Genomic DNA, 25,335 nt, shown 5'->3' with positions numbered 1-25,335 from the left:
AATGAGTTCCCCCGGCGGTGCAGGGTACCGGAGATTGTCTGTTGCATGCTTCTGCTGCAGGAAGGGTTAATGCGCCATGTGCTCCGGTGTATAGGACACATTTGTGCTGGTGAATCATATGTAGATCGCAGCTCGGTGAACACAGAGCCCCCACTGCAGCCAATGACACACGGCACATCTGCATAACCGCCTGAGCTAGGACCCAATGAGAACCAACAGGGCAAGAACCAAATTCAAACGAAGTGTGAGCGCCGGTTCAATGGAAGGGGCTCTCTATCCCCCCCAGGAGGGGAGCACAGTCAGAGATGGGTCTGGCTAATCCGGTACTGACACCATAGATAGGACAGGAATGGGCAGTTATTGGGCTGACATTAACCCCATAACACAAGTATGGTTGGTCACCTCTACACTGAGGGAACCTCATCCCATCTATCTGCTGCCTTACTGCATTCAAGACAGGCCATCTCTGCCTGGCCACATGCGTGCCGCACACCTGACCGGTCATCTCCACACCACATCCGTGCCGCACACCTGACCGGTCATCTCCACGCCACATGAATACAGTACAGCTGACCGGTCATCTCCACACCCCTGACCGGTCATCTGCATGCCACATGCCTGCCGCACACCTGACAGGTCATCTCCACGCCACATGAATACAGCACAGCTGACCAGTCATCTCCACGCCACATGAATACAGCACAGCTGACAGGTCATCTCCACGCCACATGAATACAGCACAGCTGACCAGTCATCTCCACGCCACATGAATACAGCACAGCTGACAGGTCATCTCCACGCCACATGAATACAGTACAGCTGACCGGTCATCTCCACACCCCTGACCGGTCATCTGCACGCCACATGCCTGCCGCACACCTGACAGGTCATCTCCACGCCACATGAATACAGCACAGCTGACCAGTCATCTCCACGCCACATGAATACAGCACAGCTGACCAGTCATCTCCATGCCACATGCGTGCTGCACACCTGACCAGTCATCTCCACGCCACATGCGTGCTGCACACCTGACCAGTCATCTCCACGCCACATGCGTGCTGCACACCTGACCAGTCATCTCCACGCCATATGCAGGACAGGTCACCTATACTCTGAGTGGACACTCCACACCACATACAGGATAGGTCACTTGTACTCTGACTGGTCACCCCACACCACATACCAGTCACCTATACTCTGAGTGGACACTCCACTCCACATACACAATAGGTCACCTATACTCTGAGTGGTCACTCCACACCACATACAGGATAAGTGCATTGACAGGAGACTTTATGGTCCCTAGGTGCCTGTGTCAGACCCTCACCTGGTGGATGGAGGTAGGTAAGGAGCTGCCGGGATATCCCTCTGGCTGAGCCGGAGAGCTGCTGCTACCACGGGAGGAGCTGTCGAAACTCCCTGGAAAGTCCTGGTACATGATCCGAGGAGTGAGCAGCACAGGCAGGACTCTGTCCGGGACCCCTGAGCAGTGAGGTCTCTCCTGTGGGTGTCACAATGTTTCCAGCAGGGACTCTCTCCAGGACCCCTGAGCAGTGAGGTCTCTTCTGTGGGTATCACAATGTTACCAGCAGGGACTCTGTCCGGGACCCCTGAGCAGTGAGGTCTCTCCTGTGGGTGTCACAATGTTTCCAGCAGGGACTCTCTCCAGGACCCCTGAGCAGTGAGGTCTCTCCTGTGGGTGATACAATGCTACCAGCAGGGACTCTGTCCAGAACCCCCGAGCAGTGAGGTCTCTTCTGTGGGTATCACAATGTTACCAGCAGGGACTCTGTCCGGGACCCCTGAGCAGTGGAGGGTTCTCTCCTGTGGGTGATACAATGTTACCAGTAGGGACTCTGTCCGGGACCCCTGAGCAGTGGAGGGGTCTGTTTCCAGCAGGGACTCTGTCTGGGACCCCTGAGCAGTGAGGTCTCTCCTGTGGGTTATACAATGTTTCCAGCAGGGACTCTGTCCGGGACCCCTGAGCAGTGGAGGGGTCTGTTTCCAGCAGGGACTCTGTCCGGGACCCCTGAGCAGTGAGGTCTCTCCTGCGGGTTATACAATGTTTCCAGCAGGGACTCTGTCCGGGACCCCTGAGCAGTGAGGTCTCTCCTGTGGGTGATACAATGTTTCCAGCAGGGACTCTCTCCGGGACCCCTGAGCAGTGGAGGGGTCTCTCCTGTGGGTGTCACTGGGTGACAGGAGTGCAGGGGGTCACTGTGCTGCTGCTGCTGCTGCCGCCGGGTGACTCAGGCTCTCCCTCTGCTACTCCGGGCTCTCTCTGCTGCGCTGCGGGTGAGTCAGGGGAATGGTATCGCTCTGATCCTGCATCCAGCTCCAGCACTCTCAGGCTGACGTCACTCCCTCCTCCCCCCCCACACTGCCAGATGGGAGGTTCCGCCTGACTGCACCGCCGCCCACAGCACAGTCCCCGGCCGCGCTCTCCCGCTCTGCCCCGTCCTGCGCCGCTACCCCGGCTCCGCTCTGGGGGATGCTCTGCACGCTCTCCCCTGGGCCCCTGGGCGGCGGGGGCCCCTCTGCGGGGCTTCGGCTCGTCCATTGACGCATGTTGCCAAATATGGGCATTTGCGTGTAGTGACGTAGGCGGGTTTCCTTGGTTCTCGTGACGTCAGCGGGCAGGGATTCCCTACCTCGCATGTGCTGCCTGCATGTGGCCGGGACCGTGGGCAGCCAAGTGAAGGCGACAGTAATATGGCTACAGTGCTGTGTATGCGTGTGTGTATGTATATATATATATATATATATATCACACAGAGATGTCTTTATACGGATATTAACATATAATACATACACTAAACACTGGTTCTTCATTACTTTTCTTGCTTTCTGATACAGGGAATAGACTTATACATTTTGGTATCAAGGTCCAGCTGTGATTCATGGGTTACAAATTGCTAAAACACTGCTCTCCCTGGATGGTATGTGCTATTCATTGCATCCCTCCACTTATCGGGTACATACTGGCGTAATAACGCTGCAATACATCCCGACACTTATCAGGTACATATCTGAATAATAATGCTGCAATACATCCCGCCACTTACTGGGTACATACCGGAGTAATAACGCTGCAATACATCCCGCCACTTATCAGGTACATATCTGAATAATAATGCTGCAATACATCCCGCCACTTACTGGGTACATACCGGAGTAATAACGCTGCAATACATCCCGACACTTATCAGGTACATATCTGAATAATAATGCTGCAATACATCCCGCCACTTACTGGGTACATACCGGAGTAATAACGCTGCAATACATCCCGACACTTATCAGGTACATATCTGAATAATAATGCTGCAATACATCCCGCCAGTTATTGGGTACATACCGGAGTAATAACGCTGCAATACATACTGCCACTTATCGGGTACATATCTGAATAATAATGCTGCAATACATCCCGCCAGTTATCGGGTACATACTGGAGTAATAACGCTGCAATACAGCCGGCCACTTGTCAGGTACATGCCGGAGTAATAACGCTGCAATACATCCCGCCACTTATTGGGTACATACCGGAGTAATAACGCTGCAATACATCCCAACACTTATCGGGTACATATTTGAATAATAATGCTGCAATACATCCCGACAGTTATCGGGTACATACTGGAGTAATAACGCTGCAATACATCCCGACAGTTATCGGGTACATACTGGAGTAATAACGCTGCAATACAGCCGTCCACTTGTCAGGTACATACCGGAGTAATAACGCTGCAATACATCCCGACAGTTATCGGGTACATACTGGAGTAATAACGCTGCAATACAGCCGGCCACTTGTCAGGTACATACCGGAGTAATAACGCTGCAATACATCCCGCCGCTTATTGGGTACATATCGGAGTAATAACGCTGCAATACATCCCGCCACTTATCGGGTACATATCGGAGTAATAACGCTGCAATACATCCCGCCACTTATCGGGTACATATCTGAGTAATAACGCTGCAATACATCCCGCCACTTACCGGGTACATATCGGAGTAATAACGCTGCAATACATCCCGCCACTTATCGGGTACATATCGGAGTAATAACGCTGCAATACATCCCGCCACTTATCGGGTACATACCGGAGTAATAACTCTGCAATACATCCTGCCACTTACTGGTTACATACTGGAGTAATAACGCTGCAATACATCCCGCCACTTATCGGGTACATACCGGAGTAATAACGCTTCAATACATCCCGCCACTTATCGGGTACATACCGGAGTAATAACGCTGCAATACATCCTGCCACTTACTGTGTATATACCGGAGTAATAACGCTGCAATACATCCCGCCACTTATCGGGTACATACCGGAGTAATAACTCTGCAATACATCCCGCCACTTATCGGGTACATACCGGAGTAATAACGCTGCAATACATCCCGCCACTTATCGGGTACATACTGGAGTAATAACGCTGCAATACATCCCGCCACTTATCGGGTACATACCGGAGTAATAACTCTGCAATACATCCCGCCACTTATCGGGTACATACCGGAGTAATAACGCTGCAATACATCCCGCCACTTATCGGGTACATACCAGAGTAATAACTCTGCAATACATCCCGCCACTTATCGGGTACATACCGGAGTAATAACGCTGCAATACATCCCGCCACTTATCGGGTACATACTGGAGTAATAACGCTGCAATACATCCCGCCACTTATCGGGTACATACCGGAGTAATAACTCTGCAATACATCCCGCCACTTATCGGGTACATACCGGAGTAATAACGCTGCATTACATCCCGCCACTTATCGGGTACATACCGGAGTAATAATGCTGCAATACATCCCGCCACTTATCGGGTACATACTGGAGTAATAACGCTGCAATACATCCCGCCACTTACTGGGTACATACCGGAGTAATAACGCTGCAATACATCCCGCCACTTATCGGGTACATACCGGTGTAATAACGCTGCAATACATCCCGCCACTTACTGGGTACATACCGGAGTAATAACTCTGCAATACATCCCGACACTTATCGGGTACATATCTGAATAATAATGCTGCAATACATCCTGCCAGTTATCGGGTACATACTGGAGTAATAACGCTGCAATACAGCCGGCCACTTGTCAGGTACATACCGGAGTAATAACGCTGCAATACATCCCGCCGCTTATTGGGTACATACCGGAGTAATAACGCTGCAATACATCCCGCCACTTATCGGGTACATATCTGAATAATAATGCTGCAATACATCCCGCCAGTTATCGGGTACATACTGGAGTAATAACGCTGCAATACAGCCGGCCACTTGTCAGGTACATAGTAACATAGTAACATAGTATCTGAGGTTGAAAAAAGACAATTGTCCATCGAGTTTAACCTATTTGTGGTCTCCTATGCATGATGATTTGACTAAAATTTCTGACTGATGCTGCTGTCAGCCGTTGCATTTTATCCCTATTTATAGTAACTATAATGCATGACTATGCACCATACCCCTGGATATCCTTATCCATTATGAATTTATCTAACCCATACTTAAAGGTGTTGACAGATTCCGCCATTACAACTCCCTCGGGCATGGAATTCCAAACACGTATTGTCCTTACCGTGAAAAAGCCTTTACGCCGTATTGTGCGGAATCTCCTCTCCTCTAACCTGAGCGAGTGTCCACGAGTCCTCTGTGTTGATCTAACCAAAAACAGGTCCCGCGCAAGTTCTGTGTATTGTCCCCTTATATATTTGTAGATGTTGATCATATCCCCTCTTAGTCTCCGCTTTTCCAATGTAAACATGCCTAGTCTTTCAAGCCTTTCCTTGTATTCCATCGTCTCCATGCCCTTAATTAGTTTGGTCGCCCTCCTCTGAACCTTTTCTAGCTCCAGGATATCCTTTTTATAGTACGGTGCCCAGAATTGTACACAGTATTCAAGGTGTGGCCTCACTAGTGATTTATATAACGAGAGTATAATACTCTCGTCCCTAGCATCAATACCCCGTTTTATGCATGCTAATATCTTATTAGCCTTCTTTTAGGTGTAATTTTTGTTCTTGTTACCACAGTGCATTACCTTACACTTGTCTGTGTTGAAGCGCATTCTCCATTTGGCTGCCCATGCTTCTAATTTAACTAAGTCGTTTTGAAGAGACTCCGCATCCTCCTCTGTATTTATAGCCTTACACAATTTGATATCATCTGCAAAAATTGACACCATGCTCTCTAGACCTTCTGTTAGGTCGTTAATGAAAATATTGAACAATAGCGGTCCTAATACTGAGCCTTGCAGCACACCACTTAGCACTTCAGTCCAAGTTGAAAAAGATCCATTAACCACAACGCGCTGCTCCCTATTATCTAACCAGTTTTTGACCCAAGTGCATATTGTGCTTCCTAGCCCTGATTCTTGTAGCTTGTAGATAAGTCTCATGTGTGGCACAGTATCGAACGCTTTGGCAAAGTCTAAAAAGATTACATCCACGTCTTTACCCTGATCTAGGTTTGCGCTTACTGTTTCATAAAAGCCAAGTAAGTTGGTTTGACAGGATCTGTCCTTCATAAACCCATGTTGATTCCTTTTAATGACCTTATTGACTTCAAGGAACTTCTGAATACTATCTCTTAGAATACCTTCCAATACTTTCCCCACTATAGATGTAAGACTAACTGGTCTATAATTACCTGGTTCAGCTTTACTTCCCTTTTTGAATATAGGCACTACTTCCGCTATACGCCAGTCTTTGGGAACCATACCTGATAAAACTGAATCCTTAAAGATCAAAGATAGCGGTTTTGCCAGTTCAGAGTGAAGCTCCATTAAAACCCTTGGGTGAATACCATTGGGCCCTGGTAATTTATTAATCTTTAAATGTTTTAATCGGTCACAGACTACTTCCTCGCTTAAATAAGTACCTATCAGTGGGATATTCTCATTATTGAGATTGTGTGTCAGTACCTGAATTGGGTCCTCTCTAGTGAATACTGTTGAAAAAAACTCATTTAGTGTGTCCGCTATGTCATTATCATTTTTGCTTAAGACTCCCAACGTGTCTTTTAAAGGGCCTATACTCTCCTTCTTTAATCTCTTGCTATTAATGTATTTAAAGAATTTTTTGGGATTCGCTTTGCTTTCCTTTGCTACTAGTTTTCAGTTTCTACTTTAGCTACTCTTATTTCCTTTTTGCAAATTTTGTTATATTTGTTACATTTAGTACCGGAGTAATAACTCTGCAATACATCCTGCCGCTTATTGGGTACATATCGGAGTAATAACGCTGCAATACATCCCGCCACTTATCGGGTACATATCGGAGTAATAACGCTGCAATACCTCCCGCCACTTACCGGGTACATACCAGAGTAATAACGCTGCAATACATCCTGCCACTTATCGGGTACATACCGGAGTAATAATGCTGCAATACATCCCGCCACTTATCGGGTACATACCGGAGTAATAATGCTGCAATACGTCCCGCCACTTATCGGGTACATACCGGAGTAATAACTCTGCAATACATCCCGCCATTTATCGGGTACATACCGGAGTAATAACTCTGCAATACATCCCGCCACTTATCGGGTACATACCGGAGTAATAACTCTGCAATACATCCCGCCACTTATCGGGTACATACTGGCGTAATAATGCTGCAATACATCCTGCCACTTATCAGGTACATACCGGAGTAATAACGCTGCAATACATCCCGCCACTTATCGGGTACATACCGGAGTAATAACGCTGCAATACATCCCGCCACTTACTGGGTACATACCGGAGTAATAACGCTGCAATACATCCCGCCACTTATCGGGTACATACCGGAGTAATAACTCTGCAATACATGCCGCCTCTTATCAGGTACATACCGGAGTAATAACGCTGCAATACATCCCGCCACTTACCGGCTACATACCGGAGTAATAACGCTGCAATACATCCCGCCACTTATCAGGTACATACTGGCGTAATAACGCTGCAATACATCCCGCCACTTATCGGGTACATACCGGAGTAATAACTCTGCAATACATGCCGCCTCTTATCAGGTACATACCGGAGTAATAACGCTGCAATACATCCCGCCACTTACCGGCTACATACCGGAGTAATAACGCTGCAATACATCCCACCACTTATCAGGTACATACCGGAGTAATAACGCTGCAATACATCCTGCCACTTATCAGGTACATATCTGCGTAATAATTCTGCAGAGCGGAAGAGACACTACCTGATTTCACAACACAGCCACACAGGTCTCCTATGGAGGCGGGCACTCCTCGCCATTAGGCCACACCCCCTAAATAGGTGTGAATCTCGGCACTGCTCTGCTGGGAGCCGGGGGTGGGGGGAGCGTTGCTTGGTCCCTGCACTGCACGGAGTTTGTGATCTGCGGTCTTTCAACTAACCGCACATTGCTCCTCCTGTACATCAGCCGAGGCCTCTCATGTTTGGGGAGGGGGGGGGAGCTGCCCCCCTCCCCCCTTTCCGACGCATCTGCATACCGGTGTAATAACGCTGCAATACATCCGGGAATGCTATAACACCTTACTGCCGATACCATTAGCTGCACCACCAAGTGAGTCACAGCGCCCAGCGGCAGAGATGGATTACAGGAGGGGCAACAAGGGCGGTCGTCCCAGGGCCCCCACACAGTCAGCAGAACTAATAGGCAGCAGAGAAGCATTTTGCTACCTGCGCTGCGTTTTCCCTCGGTGGCTCACCTGTTTATATACAGCAACTGCCGCGGAGCTCATCGCCCTGGTGGGGATACCATGCAGCAGCAGCAGAACACACTCACTGCTGCTGCTATGGTGATGATGAGTAAGTGCGGTCAGAAGAGCATGCGCTAAGCCCGGATTGGTGGAGCCCAGCACATGCTCCTCTGATTCGGTTATTGGGCGGGGCTACAACGGACTGATGATGAGGAAGTGCTGCAAGACTGAGAGATGAAGTACAGTTCCCCAGTCTTTATACAAATGTAAATTGTTAGGGGCCCACACATATTTGATGCCCAGGGGCCCCCACACATCTTAATCCGACCCTGCCCAGTGGCTAGTCATGCCCCTGTGACGCGTGACCATGCCTGTTGTACCTGCAAGACCCAGCAGTTTTATGCGCACGGGTGACCTGAGTTTATGCATACGCACATTGAGGGGCCGGCATGGACGGAGGAATCCGCTATCAGTGATGTCTCCTGATTTACCCATGTGATAAATGCCCTCAGCGGGGTAAATTTATGAAGCAGTGATAAGAGTGGAGAAGTTGCCCATGGCAACCAATCAGCTGCTCTGCATAGTTTTATAGTATGCAAATGATAAATGTTACTTCAATGCTGATTGGTTGCCATAGGCAACTTCTCCACTGGCTCACTTCCCCACTCTTATCACTACTTCATACATTTATCCCAATACCTGGATTTTGCAAATATAAATGGGCCCCTCTGATTCTAATGATCACCTGGATGTCCTGCCCCACCCCACCATTGCAGGAAACGTTTTAGGTACCCTTGAGAATACTAGTATGCCCGATTGAGAACCTCTGCTAAAATCGTAACAAGCCTTTAATATGGCTGCCCCGCCCCCTTTTGCGCATGACATCATGATGTCACGCATAGAGGGGCCAGTCAGACCTGGAAGTGCGGCCTGCATTCTGTGTAGCTCCCCCTAGTTACGGCCCTGACCGCTGGTATATACAGTTATGTACAAGATTCTATATGGCTTTTTTTTTTCAGCAAATGTTCCTGAATCTGCCGTCATTATCGACGTAGCTTTTTCTCTGTTACCCGATGATATTGGCACATTTCTCTGTGTCACTGCCTACATGATCACTAATTAGCTTACAAGGCACTGATGCCCCCCAGCAATGGTGGGTAACCCGCAAGAAGGACGAGTCAGTAGTATCATGGTATGGCAGGGGGTGGGGCTACGATGACACAAGTTGTATCACTAAGCCTCCTGGATCTGCCTTCAAGAATCTACCGGAGGGAAGGTAAAGAAAATATCAGCGTATATGGATTTGGTTATGTGGAATAGAATCACCCTGTAATATAGCCACTGGCATTTCTAGAATGGATGCAGTGTGTGAGGTGCACACAGGCCCTTAAGTCCAGAGGGGGCCCCCACCGCACACGCTGCACCCATTTTTAAAATGCTCACCCCTCCGGAGTCCAGCGCCGACATCCGCAGCGCTGTAAAAACACAGTGAAAATGGGCGCAGCGCCATTTTCATGGAGTTCTGCGCATACGCAGTAGGGTCTGAGCCCTCTAGTGCTCAGACTCTCAGCGCTGCCGGCAGAGAGGAGGGGGCCCGAACAGAGGAGACTAAATATGGGCCTCCTCCTCTCTTAAAAGGCCCCTGAATACAGCCACCCAGCACTACTAACCACTCTGGTGCTCCAAGAAACCCTGTACAATAATAGGAATACTCTCTACTGGTGATTACAATACAGCTAATGTCAGCAGGTAGCCGTCCACAGTAATACCCAACAATAAGCCACCAGTAGCAATGATGCCCGATAAAATGCCAGCAGTAGCAGCAGTACTGCCCACTGATATGCCAGCAGTAGCAGTACTGCCCAATAATATGCACGTGCAGATGGCCGTGACAGTGGTGACGGAGCCATTTTCCTGGTGATTTCTCTACCATGCACGTGCAGATAGCCGGGACAGTGGTGACGGAGCCATTTTCCTGGTGATTTCTCTACTAAGCACGTGCAGATAGCCGACACAGTGGTGACGGAGCCATTTTCCTGGTGGTTTCTCTACCATGCGCGTGCAGATGGCCGTGACTGTGGTGACGGAGCCATTTTCCTGGTGATTTCTCTACCATGCACGTGCAGATGGCCGTGACAGTGGTAACGGAGCCATTTTCCTGGTGATTTCTCTACCATGCAGATTAGCTGTGACAGTGGTGACGGAGCCATTTTCCTGGTGATTTCTCTACCATGCACGTGCAGATCGCCGGGACAGTGGTGACGGAGCCATTTTCCTGGTGATTTCTCTACCATGCATGTGCAGATAGCCGGGACAGTGGTGACGGAGCCATTTTCCTGGTGATTTCTCTACCATGCAGATTAGCTGTGACAGTGGTGACGGAGCCATTTTCCTGGTGATTTCTCTACCATGCACGTGCAGATCGCCGGGACAGTGGTAACGGAGCCATTTTCCTGGTGATTTCTCTACCGTGCGCATGCAGATAGCTGTGACAGTGGTGACGGAGCCATTTTCCTGGTGATGTCTCTACCATGCACGTGCAGATAGCCGGGACAGTGGTGACGGAGCCGTTTTCCTGGTGATTTCTCTACCATGCACGTGCAGATAGCAGGGACAGTGGTGACGGAGCCATTTTCCCGGTGATTTCTCTACCATGCACGTGCAGATCGCCGGGACAGTGGTAACGGAGCCATTTTCCTGGTGATTTCTCTACCATGCTCGTGCAGATAGCCGGGACAGTGGTGACGGAGCCATTTTCCTGGTGATTTCTCTACCATGCATGTGCAGATAGCCGGGACAGTGGTGACGGAGCCATTTTCCTGGTGATTTCTCTACTATGCACGTGCAGATAGCCGGCACAGTGGTGACGGAGCCATTTTCCTGGTGGCTTCTCTACCATGCGCGTGCAGATAGCCGAGACAGTGGTGACGGAGCCATTTTCCCGGTGATTTCTCTACCATGCAGATTAGCTGTGACAGTGGTGACGGAGCCATTTTCCCGGTGATTTCTCTACCATGCAGATTAGCTGTGACAGTGGTGACGGAGCCATTTTCCTGGTGATTTCTCTACCATGCACGTGCAGATCGCCGGGACAGTGGTAACGGAGCCATTTTCCTGGTGATTTCTCTACCATGCATGTGCAGAGAGCCGGGACAGTGGTGACGGAGCCATTTTCCTGGTGATTTCTCTACCATGCACTAGCAGATAGCCGGGACAGTGGTGACGGAGCCATTTTCCCGGTGATTTCTCTACCATGCAGATTAGCTGTGACAGTGGTGACGGAGCCATTTTCCTGGTGATTTCTCTACCATGCACGTGCAGATCGCCGGGACAGTGGTAACGGAGCCATTTTCCTGGTGATTTCTCTACCATGCACGTGCAGATAGCCGGGACAGTGGTGACTGAGCCATTTTCCTGGTGATTTCTCTACCGTGCGCATGCAGATAGCTGTAACAGTGGTGACGGAGCCATTTTCCTAATGATGTCTCTACCATGCACGTGCAGATAGCCGGGACAGTGGTGACGGAGCCGTTTTCCTGGTGATTTCTCTACCATGCACGTGCAGATAGCAGGGACAGTGGTGACGGAGCCATTTTCCCGGTGATTTCTCTACCATGCATGTGCAGATAGCCGGGACAGTGGTGACGGAGCCATTTTCCCCCATGACAGTGGTGACTGAGCCATTTTCCTTGTGATGTCTCTACCATGCACGTGCAGATCGCCGGGACAGTGGTAACGGAGCCATTTTCCTGGTGATTTCTCTACCATGCACGTGCAGATAGCCGGGACAGTGGTGACGGAGCCATTTTCCTGGTGATTTCTCTACCATGCATGTGCAGATAGCCGGGACAGTGGTGACGGAGCCATTTTCCCGGTGATTTCTCTACCATGCAGATAGCTGTGAGAGTGGTGACGGAGCCATTTTCCTGGTGATTTCTCTACCGTGCGCATGCAGATAGCTGGGACAGTGGTGACGGAGCCATTTTCCTGGTGATGTCTCTACCATGCACGTGCAAATAGCCGGGACAGTGGTGATTGAGCCATTTTCCTGGTGATTTCTCTACCATGCAGATAGCCGGGACAGTGGTGCCGGAGCCATTTTCCTGGTGATTTCTCTACCATGCATGTGCAGATAGCCGGGACAGTGGTGACGGAGCCATTTTCCCGGTGATTTCTCTACCATGCAGATAGCTGTGACAGTGGTGACGGAGCCATTTTCCTGGTGATTTCTCTACAATGCACGTACAGATCGCCGGGACAGTGGTAACGGAGCCATTTTCCTGGTGATTTCTCTACCATGCATGTGCAGATAGCCGGGACAGTGGTGACGGAGCCATTTTCCCGGTGATTTCTCTACCATGCAGATAGCTGTGACAGTGGTGACGGAGCCATTTTCCTGGTGATTTCTCTACCGTGCGCATGCAGATAGCCGGGACAGTGGTGACGGAGCCATTTTCCTGGTGATTTCTCTACCGTGCATGTGCAGATAGCCGGGACAGTGGTGACTGAGCCATTTCCTGGTGATTTCTCTACCATGCAGATAGCTGTGACAGTGGCGACGGAGCCATTTTCCTGGTGATTTCTCTACCATGCAGATAGCTGTGACAGTGGTGACGGAGCCATTTTCCTGGTGATTTCTCTACCGTGCGCATGCAGATAGCCGGGACAGTGGTGACGGAGCCATTTTCCTGGTGATTTCTCTACCATGCATGTGCAGATAGCCGGGACAGTGGTGACTGAGCCATTTCCTGGTGATTTCTCTACCATGCAGATAGCCGGGACAGTGGTGACGGAGCCATTTTCCTGGTGATTTCTCTACCATGCATGTGCAGATAGCCGGGACAGTGGTGACTGAGCCATTTTCCCGGTGATTTCTCTACCATGCAGATAGCTGTGACAGTGGTGACGGAGCCATTTTCCTGGTGATTTCTCTACCATGCACGTGCAGATCGCCGGGACAGTGGTAACGGAGCCATTTTCCTGGTGATTTCTCTACCATGCACGTGCAGATAGCCGGGACAGTGGTGATGGAGCCATTTTCCTGGTGATTTCTCTACCATGCATCTGCAGATAGCCGGGACAGTGGTGACGGAGCCATTTTCCTGGTGATTTCTCTACCATGCAGATAGCTGTGACAGTGGTGACGGAGCCATTTTCCTGGTGATTTCTCTACCGTGCGCATGCAGATAGCTGTGACAGTGGTGACGGAGCCATTTTCCTGGTGATTTCTCTACCGTGCGCATGCAGATAGCCGGGACAGTGGTGATGGAGCCATTTTCCTGGTGATTTCTCTACCGTGCGCATGCAGATAGCTGGGACAGTGGTGACGGAGCCATTTTCCTGGTGATTTCTCTACCATGCATGTGCAGATAGCCGGGACAGTGGTGACGGAGCCATTTTCCTGGTGATTTCTCTACCATGCAGATAGCTGTGAGAGTGGTGACGGAGCCATTTTCCTGGTGATTTCTCTACCGTGCGCATGCAGATAGCTGGGACAGTGGTGACGGAGCCATTTTCCTGGTGATTTCTCTACCATGCACGTGCAGATAGCCGGGACAGTGGTGACGGAGCCATTTTCCTGGTGATTTCTCTACCATGCAGATTAGCTGTGACAGTGGTGACGGAGCCATTTTCCTGGTGATTTCTCTACCATGCACGTGCAGATCGCCGGGACAGTGGTAACGGAGCCATTTTCCTGGTGATTTCTCTACCGTGCGCATGCAGATAGCTGTGACAGTGGTGACGGAGCCATTTTCCTGGTGATGTCTCTACCATGCACGTGCAGATCGCCGGGACAGTGGTGACGGAGCCATTTTCCTGGTGATTTCTCTACTATGCACGTGCAGATAGCCGGCACAGTGGTGACGGAGCCATTTTCCTGGTGGCTTCTCTACCATGCGCGTGCAGATAGCCGAGACAGTGTTGACGGAGCCATTTTCCCGGTGTTTTCTCTACCATGCAGATTAGCTGTGACAGTGGTGACGGAGCCATTTTCCCGGTGATTTCTCTACCATGCAGATTAGCTGTGACAGTGGTGACGGAGCCATTTTCCTGGTGATTTCTCTACCATGCACGTGCAGATGGCCGTGACAGTGGTGACGGAGCCATTTTCCTGGTGATTTCTCTACCATGCACGCGCAGATCGCCGGGACAGTGGTAACGGAGCCATTTTGCTGGTGATTTCTCTACCATGCACGTGCAGATCGCCGGGACAGTGGTAACGGAGCCATTTTGCTGGTGATTTCTCTACCATGCACGTGCAGATAGCTGGGACAGTGGTGACGGAGCCATTTTCCTGGTGATTTCTCTACCATGCACGTGCAGAGAGCCGGGACAGTGGTGACGGAGCCATTTTCCTGGTGATTTCTCTACCATGCACGTGCAGATAGCCGGGACAGTGGTGATGGAGCCATTTTCCCGGTGATTTCTCTACCATGCAGATTAGCTGTGACAGTGGTGACGGAGCCATTTTCCTGGTGATTTCTCTACCATGCACGTGCAGATCGCCGGGACAGTGGTAACGGAGCCATTTTCCTGGTGATTTCTCTACCGTGCGCATGCAGATAGCTGTGACAGTGGTGACGGAGCCATTTTCCTGGTGATGTCTCTACCATGCACGTGCAGATAGCCGGGACAGTGGTGACTGAGCCATTTTCCTGGTGATTTCTCTACCGTGCGCATGCAGATAGCTGTGACAGTGGTGACGGAGCCGTTTTCCTGGTGATTTCTCTACCATGCACGTGCAGATAGCAGGGACAGTGGTGACGGAGCCATTTTCCTGGTGATTTCTCTACCATGCACGTGCAGATCGCCGGGACAGTGGTAACGGAGCCATTTTCCTGGTGATTTCTCTACCATGCTCGTGCAGATAGCTGGGACAGTGGTGACGGAGCCATTTTCCTGGTGATTTCTCTACCATGCATGTGCAGATAGCCGGGACAGTGGTGACGGAGCCATTTTCCCCCATGACAGTGGTGACGGAGCCATTTTCCTTGTGATTTCTCTACCACGCACGTGCAGATCGCCGGGACAGTGGTAACGGAGCCATTTTCCTGGTGATTTCTCTACCATGCACGTGCAGATAGCCGGGACAGTGGTGACGGAGCCATTTTCCTGGTGATTTCTCTACCATGCATGTGCAGATAGCCGGGACAGTGGTGACGGAGCCATTTTCCCGGTGATTTCTCTACCATGCAGATAGCTGTGAGAGTGGTGACGGACCCATTTTCCTGGTGATTTCTCTACCGTGCGCATGCAGATAGCTGGGACAGTGGTGACGGAGCCATTTTCCTGGTGATGTCTCTACCATGCACGTGCAAATAGCCGGGACAGTGGTGATTGAGCCATTTTCCTGGTGATTTCTCTACCATGCAGATAGCCGGGACAGTGGTGCCGGAGCCATTTTCCTGGTGATTTCTCTACCATGCATGTGCAGATAGCCGGGACAGTGGTGACGGAGCCATTTTCCCGGTGATTTCTCTACCATGCAGATAGCTGTGACAGTGGTGACGGAGCCATTTTCCTGGTGATTTCTCTACAATGCACGTACAGATCGCCGGGACAGTGGTAACGGAGCCATTTTCCTGGTGATTTCTCTACCATGCATGTGCAGATAGCCGGGACAGTGGTGACGGAGCCATTTTCCCGGTGATTTCTCTACCATGCAGATAGCTGTGACAGTGGTGACGGAGCCATTTTCCTGGTGATTTCTCTACCGTGCGCATGCAGATAGCCGGGACAGTGGTGACGGAGCCATTTTCCTGGTGATTTCTCTACCATGCATGTGCAGATAGCCGGGACAGTGGTGACTGAGCCATTTCCTGGTGATTTCTCTACCATGCAGATAGCTGTGACAGTGGCGACGGAGCCATTTTCCTGGTGATTTATCTACCGTGTGCATGCAGATAGCTGGGACAGTGGTGACGGAGCCATTTTCCTGGTGATGTCTCTACCATGCACGTGCAAATAGCCGGGACAGTGGTGACTGAGCCATTTTCCCGGTGATTTCTCTACCATGCAGATAGCTGTGACAGTGGTGACGGAGCCATTTTCCTGGTGATTTCTCTACCATGCACGTGCAGATCGCCGGGACAGTGGTAACGGAGCCATTTTCCTGGTGATTTCTCTACCATGCACGTGCAGATAGCCGGGACAGTGGTGATGGAGCCATTTTCCTGGTGATTTCTCTACCATGCATCTGCAGATAGCCGGGACAGTGGTGACGGAGCCATTTTCCTGGTGATTTCTCTACCATGCAGATAGCTGTGACAGTGGTGACGGAGCCATTTTCCTGGTGATTTCTCTACCGTGCGCATGCAGATAGCTGTGACAGTGGTGACGGAGCCATTTTCCTGGTGATTTGTCTACCGTGCGCATGCAGATAGCTGGGACAGTGGTGATGGAGCCATTTTCCTGGTGATGTCTCTACCATGCACGTGCAAATAGCCGGGACAGTGGTGATGGAGCCATTTTCCTGGTGATTTCTCTACCGTGCGCATGCAGATAGCTGGGACAGTGGTGACGGAGCCATTTTCCTGGTGATTTCTCTACCATGCACGTGCAGATAGCCGGGACAGTGGTGATGGAGCCATTTTCCTGGTGATTTCTCTACCATGCATCTGCAGATAGCCGGGACAGTGGTGACGGAACCATTTTCCTGGTGATTTCTCTACCATGCAGATAGCTGTGACAGTGGTGACGGAGCCATTTTCCTGGTGATTTCTCTACCATGCAGATAGCTGGGACAGTGGTGACGGAGCCATTTTCCTGGTGATGTCTCTACCATGCAGATAGCCGGGACAGTTGTGACGGAGCCATTCTCCTGCTGATTTCTCTACCATGCAGTCGCGGGTGTGGATTATTAGATCTACACCAAAAAGGTGTACAGTCAGTAGGTCTACCACTAATGGTAGACATGTGTTAGGTCGACAGGGTCAAAAGGTTGACATAGAATAGGTAGACAGTAGGAAAGGTCGACAGGGTCAAACAGTGTTGGCCTGGGGCATGAAGGGCACACCGGGGGAATGCAGTGGTAGGGGCCAAGGCCGTCTTAACAGCAGTGTAGAACCCTGGGCACAGCAATGCACTGGGCCCCCTACCCATCCTCCTGCTTTAGGGGTGGGGGTGCTATCAGCGGCAGCTTTGATGTCCCGCGGGCGGTAGGGGGTGTTATATCTCCCGCTCAGCATGTAGGACCTGGAGCAGTAATTTATGCAAATTACTCCTTTACTTCACAGATGGGGCTAAACTGTAGAGGGAGCATTGGGCTGAATGAAGAAGCCCTGGTACATGACTTCCAGAGTGGTAGGGTGTGTTTAATACGTAGGGGAGGGGTGGATAGTGGAGTGGGCTTAATATTTATCATTTTTCGGTGGGAGGGCAGCTTGCTAGACTGCAGATATCTCAAGTTCCTGGAAATAGATTTCTTAGCTTTAATGGGATAAAAAAACAAAACTAGAGAGTCCCACCTTTCAGCAAGTACTGAGGACTTGGGGATCAGAGATCAGGAGCCAGAGCAATCCACCATCGAAAATATAAAACTGTATATTAGGCATGTGGAACTGGAGCAGGGAGCAGCTGCTGGAAGGCTGATATCTCTGGTTCTGGGCATAGTAGAGACAAGCTGCCAGTGTCCACCAAAAGGGGAGAGTCCCAGCTTTTGCAGTATACCCTCAGCACAGGGAGCTACTGGCCACGTCCCGGGTTGCAGTGGCTGCGTGTGATGTCACGCAGACGCCGCAACCCGCCCCCCCAACAGTCCGGACACGCCTCTGTTGTTCGGACCGCGCCCCACCAACAGTGTTCTAATGCCGTTGGAAACACCCCCCGCCCCGTGACCGCCTCTGCCTGTCAATCAGGCAGAGGCAATGGCACAAGTGAGATGCTGGCAGCATCTCACTGGCTGCACATGCGCAGTGTGCCCACCGCGTGTGTGCACTGCGCATAGTAATTGCTGAATTACCCCCATAGTCCACGTGGATGGTAAAGTATGAAAAAGTTTTAAAAAATGAAGAAGAAAAACTTTAAAAAACTAATGTGGACAATTGTCATGTTGACCTTTTGACCCTGTCGAGCTTTTGACCCTTTTGAGCTGTCTACCTTTTACATGTCGACCTTTTTACCCTGTCCACTTAATGCATGTCTACCATTAGTGACTGAACTGAAGACCTTTAGTTCTAGAGTCCTGATACCACATTCGCAGATCTCCGGGAAAATGGCACACGTGATTTTTGGTTAGTTTAGTCTATGGGCACCGGGTGTTCAGGCTGGGCCGCCCTGGATATAGGGGCCCATGTTCACTTGATAATGTCGATATTATCTTAAACCATAAAGCTATACCTTTAAACACACTTTTACCATGGAGCCGCTGCGGCCGCTAGACTTAATATGCACTCTACGTACCTCTTACGCTATTTGCGTAATGAGTCCCGTACCATGTACGGACTCTGCGTACAAACGCCGCGCTGGGGGTACAAAGTACATGCAGCGCGTACACACCCAATTAATACACTTTTAAACCTTATACAGTTAGTCAATGTAATACACTTTAAACCCTAGCAGGGAAAAGAGGACACAACACTGATTTGTAGTTAATCACTGGGTTCCGACACCACAGAGTAATATTTCTGAAAACAATACAAATTATGCACTACAATACAACAGAGTAAATGGCTACAGTCAATGTACATACGTGAGAATATTCGCATGCGCCTCCCGGTCCGGTCCTCCGCTATCAGGTAGATAACGTTAAGAGTCTTGTGTGTCCGGCCAGGCAGCAACAGGCTTTTTATACAATACTTCCAAAAGCAATACAATGGACACAGGGATGCATCTTTACAGTACAGGAGAGGTCATAGGTTGATTTGAAAAGGTGGGCGATGTCTTTCTCAACTGTTCTTGTGGGTGGTCTCCTCTGGATTCCCGCCACATACATAATATACAGTAAATACAGTTTATATCTATATTCTGCTTCTGCACATAACTATCCACAGGAACATGCGATCTTCCTCAAACCAACACCGGAATGTTACCCTTAAAATACCCTACAGCTGGATACCAGACACCACCTTATAACCTTAGTCTGTCCCCTCCTATCATGCAAAGGTGAATCCTTTGTTCTGGAATCATTTAAACTGTTGATACTTGCTGATGTGGTGCAGGGGGACTATGTGTACAATGTGCACTATTTGGATTAAATATGTAATGTTTTGATAGCCCTCCATGCGTTCACAAACTCCGCCATAAATACCCATACCACACGCAGGACCGCGGGAGCGACCATATGCAAATTGCGGATATGTGCACGCACGGCGGAACAAGTGCACGCGCAGTGGGTATGTGTGTGTATTTTATACGTGCTGTGTGTTCTGTAATATTTTTCGACTTTGGCAGTCAACAATAACTGCCACTGTCTAATCACTAAACAGAAAAATATCAATACAATATCTACAAACGATTGGATGGTAGGAGGAGAGTTGTAGGCGGGAAATGTATGACCTAGTGGGATAGTAAAAAGCATGTATGTATGAATACATGTCTGAGGGGCATGTATCATCGTGTCGTATATGTTCTAGATAAACTTCGAGGTATTGCGAAGTATAGATTAAATCCTTCCCATATTAAGGGTCTGTAAGTGGGCCAACAAACACTACCAAGCTCTTTTCGGCTTCTTGTTCCAACAAATGGGGTGCACATTTAGTTGATGATACATGGAGGGGGAACATATGTGAGTGCTAATATATGTGGATATCACCTGTCGACTATGTGTGTCACTAACTGAAGGTTGTAGAGATGAAGATAAGACAAAAATACATTCACATAACATTTTCATAATCATTCTTGGGTATGGTCGATGTCTTTTCCGGATGGGTGTATCTGGGCAGAGGGGGAGACAAAGGAAAAAACGGGTGAAAGAAACAGGCCATGGAATTCATTTGCAATCATGTCTTATCATAACACTGTCTCTATGGATGGGTCGTAAATTAAATCTGCTGCTGTAACAGCGCCCCCCGCTCCTTAGACTCATCAATTTTGTGCCGTGCTTGCGCCGCGTTAGAATTCGAACACACCTAAATATCAAGCCAATAATTATGACGACTCCAGGATACAAAGGAGAAACTTTCCTACACTCATAACATTTTGAGCCCAATCTCCTAATCCTGAGAACCAATTTCGTGGGTTCAACCATGAGACCCAGCCGGTCAGTTCATTACTCACAGCAGTCAGGGTAAGGTTGTGTCTCCTCCGGAACTCCCACTTCAACTGCAATATATCATCCATCTTTTGATCGATAATCTCTGTGGGGTCGTCAGTGCTGTTTGTAATATATGCGCAGCACTTCACACCATATTGAGTTGCCAAAGTGACACAGTACCCACCCGTCACGGCTGTGATATAATTGAGGACCTTCCTGTGCTGAATCAGTTCTGTCTTGTAAGCTTGTAACTCCCTACCTGTATGCCTGAAGGTGTTGTCATACATCTCAGTGATATTATCTATCAAGTTCGCTAGCGCATGGATATACCTATAATTTATAATTCCTCTGGCAGTACGGGTGATGTCTAATGCGAGAAGGCATTGAATCCCGGTGGATTCGTGGATCAAATCAGAGGCTACGTGCTCTGTCCTCTCTATGAGGTGTCTCTTGACGATGTGTTCATAGTGAGTATGCGTATAAGGAGCCTGAGCACTTCGGTGAACATCTTTCATCTTATCATGGGTTATGGTCAGGACCTCTGGCAACACTCTTCCAACATAACACAATCCCTCTGAGTTCAGGGCAAGCCACTTATACGCCTTCCTCCCACATATGAAATAGGCATCATCGGGGAGAACATATGGGACAGAATATGACATTACCATATTACAAACTTTCCAAGTGAAAAACCCAATCCCTAGTTCTCCCATCTGCTCAGTACAAGTATCAGGCTGGATGATATGAGCACAGTACCCTGGTGATACTTCTCCAACCCACATGGTCTTGCTTCCTCGAGTATACCTATACCGAAAATACCTTCCACTGTTGGCTATTTGGCGTACAAGTTCAGAGTCTATGGGTATCCTATCAGCTCTGTGTGAAAAGGCCATGGTCTGGTTATTCCATGTCACCTCCCAATTTCCCGGTTTTCAGTAATTGGAGATATTGAAACATAATAAGGATCTATCTACATGATACTGGTGGAGCTTCAAACTAGGGGGCCTAGAAATATTGAATTTCTTGTCCACCGGTCTCCCACCCCGTAATTCGAGTACCTCATCTATTGCTAAAGGGTACGGTACTAATCCTGACTTGCTCTGTCCTTGAGGTACTTGTGAGCACACCCAGCATTCTGTCTGGTTTAAGACCTTACCCACTAGTGAGTGGTAATCACTCAATGGATGACGGTCCATGTTGATATTAAGGCTGGACTGACATCTCTGGATGCACCCATCCTCGACTATGTTCTCACAATTCCTACAAATGCAATTTTCCTCAGCCAATAACCCTTCATAGTGCCTCCGAGCTCCCTGACTACCAGATCGCTTTCTGATACTCGCCTTTGCTCATGTGATGTGTTGCTCTTGAGATTCTACATATCCATCCTCGCCATCAGAACCCATTCCAGATCCTTTCTCGACCTCTCTGGGACCCTCACCGAAACAGACTTTCCTGGTCAACAACAGGATTAACAGGAAAACCCGGAACGCAGTCTCTTGGGGTAAGTCCATCTTGTTAAGGGAAGAGAAGGGAAACAAGAAGGGGGAGAAAGAGAAGGAGAGAAGGAGGGTAGTGGGAGATGGAGAAAATAATAAAAAAGGAAAACTGGTGCGACAACCGCCTCTGGTCTTGTTGTTCTCCGCGCTCAGGTGCCGTCTCAACAGTACTGCCTCTCAACCTTCCCGGAACAGACACTCCAGTGATACGATGTTCTCTCTGGGTCAGCGACCTTTCTGTAGGGAACATAAATCTTGCATTTCAATGTGTTTAACTGTTGTGTATTATCAGTTGTGTGAAGTAAACCATCTTTGGAAAGTGAAAAGAGAGGGGAAATAATAAAAAGAAAATTTGTCAGATTTGCGTTCACCGTCAGGCTGTCACACCATCATGTATATCGGTATCTATGCACAGTCTACCATCACCAGTATTCCCATTCTCCACCCTTTGTGCATGACCAGGCACACTGATACTGGTGTCCCTATACTAGTGAGATATACTGGATTTAGGCAGAGCTCTGAAAGACCGAGTAGGCATGTGGCGTTTGAACTATAATCCTGTCAGTGAACGTAAGAAATGAAGAGGAAACTTTGAAGACAAATGAGTTTAGTAACAGGTAAGTTTGTAAAGGCAAAGAAGATTTTTACAAAGTTTGACATCTGGATTGGGCACTACGGGGAATGATTCCCTAATCGGTCTGTTCCCCTTAAAAAAAAATTATATGTGTTATATCTCTACTGGGAGTATCCCAGCCATCAATCCAGTGTCTTGTCCATTCTAAGTTCATAGGGAACCCGGTATCCTTGAGATAATTTTTTATTCTGTTCTTCCCATTAACTAAATCTGTGTTTTTCTATACTGTATCGTGATTCCTTACTATATGTCCCTTGATCCCGTCTATGTGTTTAATAACGTGGCTTGTTTATTCTATCTAGGGGTCTATATTGGCTATGTGCTGTACTACTCTTACAATTTCTAGCAAAATGTCCTTTATTTTTACAAATGTAACATATTCTCGGTCTTTTGTTACTACTAGGGTTTTGGGGCTTGGGCTGATGAGACTTTGGTGTAAGAGCCTGCATACTTTCAATCCTCAGCCTCTCCTCTTGTTGTTTTCTACGCCTAACAATATTTTTGTGGTGTACAATTGCGCACTCTCTAAGGCAAGCTACTGTGACCCCTCTCCAATTAGGCAAAGATGTTTGTACTCTGTCCCTTACTGTCTTATCGAGTCCGTCCATTAGCACAGACACAGCTACCTCCCTGTGATGTACATTGTCCTTAATGTCCTCGATCCCAGTGTATCTAGCCATTTCCTGCAGTGCTCGGTGGAAATATTCAGATGTCATTTCATTTTCCCTCTGTTTTATGGAGAAAATTCTTCTCCACTCAGTGGGGAAACACAACTCTAGTTGCCTATTAATTCGTTCTATATTTTCCTGATTGTTTCTGTCAGTCATAGGACTATCCGACTCTAGCCTACAATCAGTGGTACATTTTTGGGTGTCAATATTAGGGGGTAGGCATGCTTTCAAAAATGTCCGCCAATGTTGGTTTGTCGGTTCATACGCATTACCCAGATCTCTGATAAATTTCTGACATCTGGCTAAATGCTTCCGAGGGTCGGGGAATTCTGAAATGATTGATCGTAGCTCATCTCTGGGCCATGGGCAATACATTGCATTATTCCTGGTGAGGACTACTTCCTGACTATCGGTTCCCCCATTGGGAGTTACTATTTCCAAGACAGGGTGTAATCCTACCGTTCCGTTCTTAATCTGTTTACTGTGTGGTGGTGTTGTTTCTGTGCAATGAACTGTCTCATACTTACCGGTAGCTGTGACCTCACCAGTTCTTTCATTGGGAAATACTGTTACTGCTCTACCTGGTTGGACAGGTCCCACCTGAGTTTCCTGCAAAATTACTGCTTGGAGGAGAGCTGCGATTTGGCTGAATCCTTCATCTCCCTGTGACCTAAAACCTTGGAGAGACTTCAAAACAGGATACATTTTGCAAAAGTTAGGGTTCATACATTGCTCTTCCATATTACTATCATTTACGGATGTATCATTGACTGTAGCCTTCTGTTCCCCTTCGACCTGTGTCGACAATGGTGTGTTTGTGTTCTCATTCCCGCTAGGTTTGGAACCTGCTGCATATGTTAATTTCCCTTGCATATCGCCCTCTTGCTGCCATAAATTTAAACAATCTGTATGTCTAATCCTTTGTTTTCTGGATTTTATTAGACATATCCTAATCCTTAAATTTTGCAATACCTCTGGTTCAAAACTGCCTACCTTAGGGAATGGTTCCCTATCTTCCGCAGTCATACGTTCCCATTCATTGCATAAAACTTGTGTACCTCGCTGACCCCCTGGGCTGCGGCATGTCAACCTGAACCCTGGTTGAACGTCCCTTACTTGAGCAACTGGCCCCATATTTTGCGGGTATTGTCCTTTCGGCTAATCCCACAAAAAACCAAAATACTCAATATAAGGCAACGGTGAAAGTTCTCCGAGCGCTCTTCACCCGCTCACCGCCCACGGTGGCCAGTACTATGATACACTGTCGATAGCGATGGCAATGTACCCAACTTAGGGCCCTATGTAACCTCTATTTACTGGAAGTTTCTGGGAATATATTACCCTTTCCAGTAAATATAAGCTGTTGGAGATTTCCTGAGAGAGACCAGCGACAACTCCCTAAACCTTTATTATACACAAATCAAGCTTGCGTATGCTATATACAGCGCTAATGATACCGCGATTTTACGCAAAGCTCGTAAAAAAGGATATCACGTTGCGCTAAATATTGCACCCACGAACGCGCGGTCCAATCGCACAGCGTATAGGTACTTGTTACTTATCCGCCGTATGACCACTGGAATCGATTTTCAGACTGCGAGACCTCA

General features: G+C 48.7%; 1 protein-coding gene across 1 annotated transcript in view; it reads right to left on the bottom strand.

Moving 5' to 3' along the window:
- Positions 1 to 2,531, bottom strand: part of FOSL2 (FOS like 2, AP-1 transcription factor subunit) — a 31,736-nt gene extending 29,205 nt beyond the window's left edge. Inside the window, exon 1 of the mRNA XM_063918905.1 lies at positions 1,331 to 2,531. Within this exon, the coding sequence (XP_063774975.1) occupies positions 1,331 to 1,441 (111 nt within the window). The 5' untranslated portion in view covers positions 1,442 to 2,531. The remainder of the gene's footprint in view (positions 1 to 1,330) is intronic.
- Positions 2,532 to 25,335: the final 22,804 nt, after the last annotated feature.

The sequence above is a fragment of the Pseudophryne corroboree genome, chromosome 4, assembly GCF_028390025.1.
Source record: "Pseudophryne corroboree isolate aPseCor3 chromosome 4, aPseCor3.hap2, whole genome shotgun sequence".
Classification (NCBI taxonomy): Eukaryota; Metazoa; Chordata; class Amphibia; order Anura; family Myobatrachidae; genus Pseudophryne; species Pseudophryne corroboree.
Note: the sequence above shows the minus strand (reverse complement) of the source record. Positions and strands in the feature narration are given on the sequence as shown.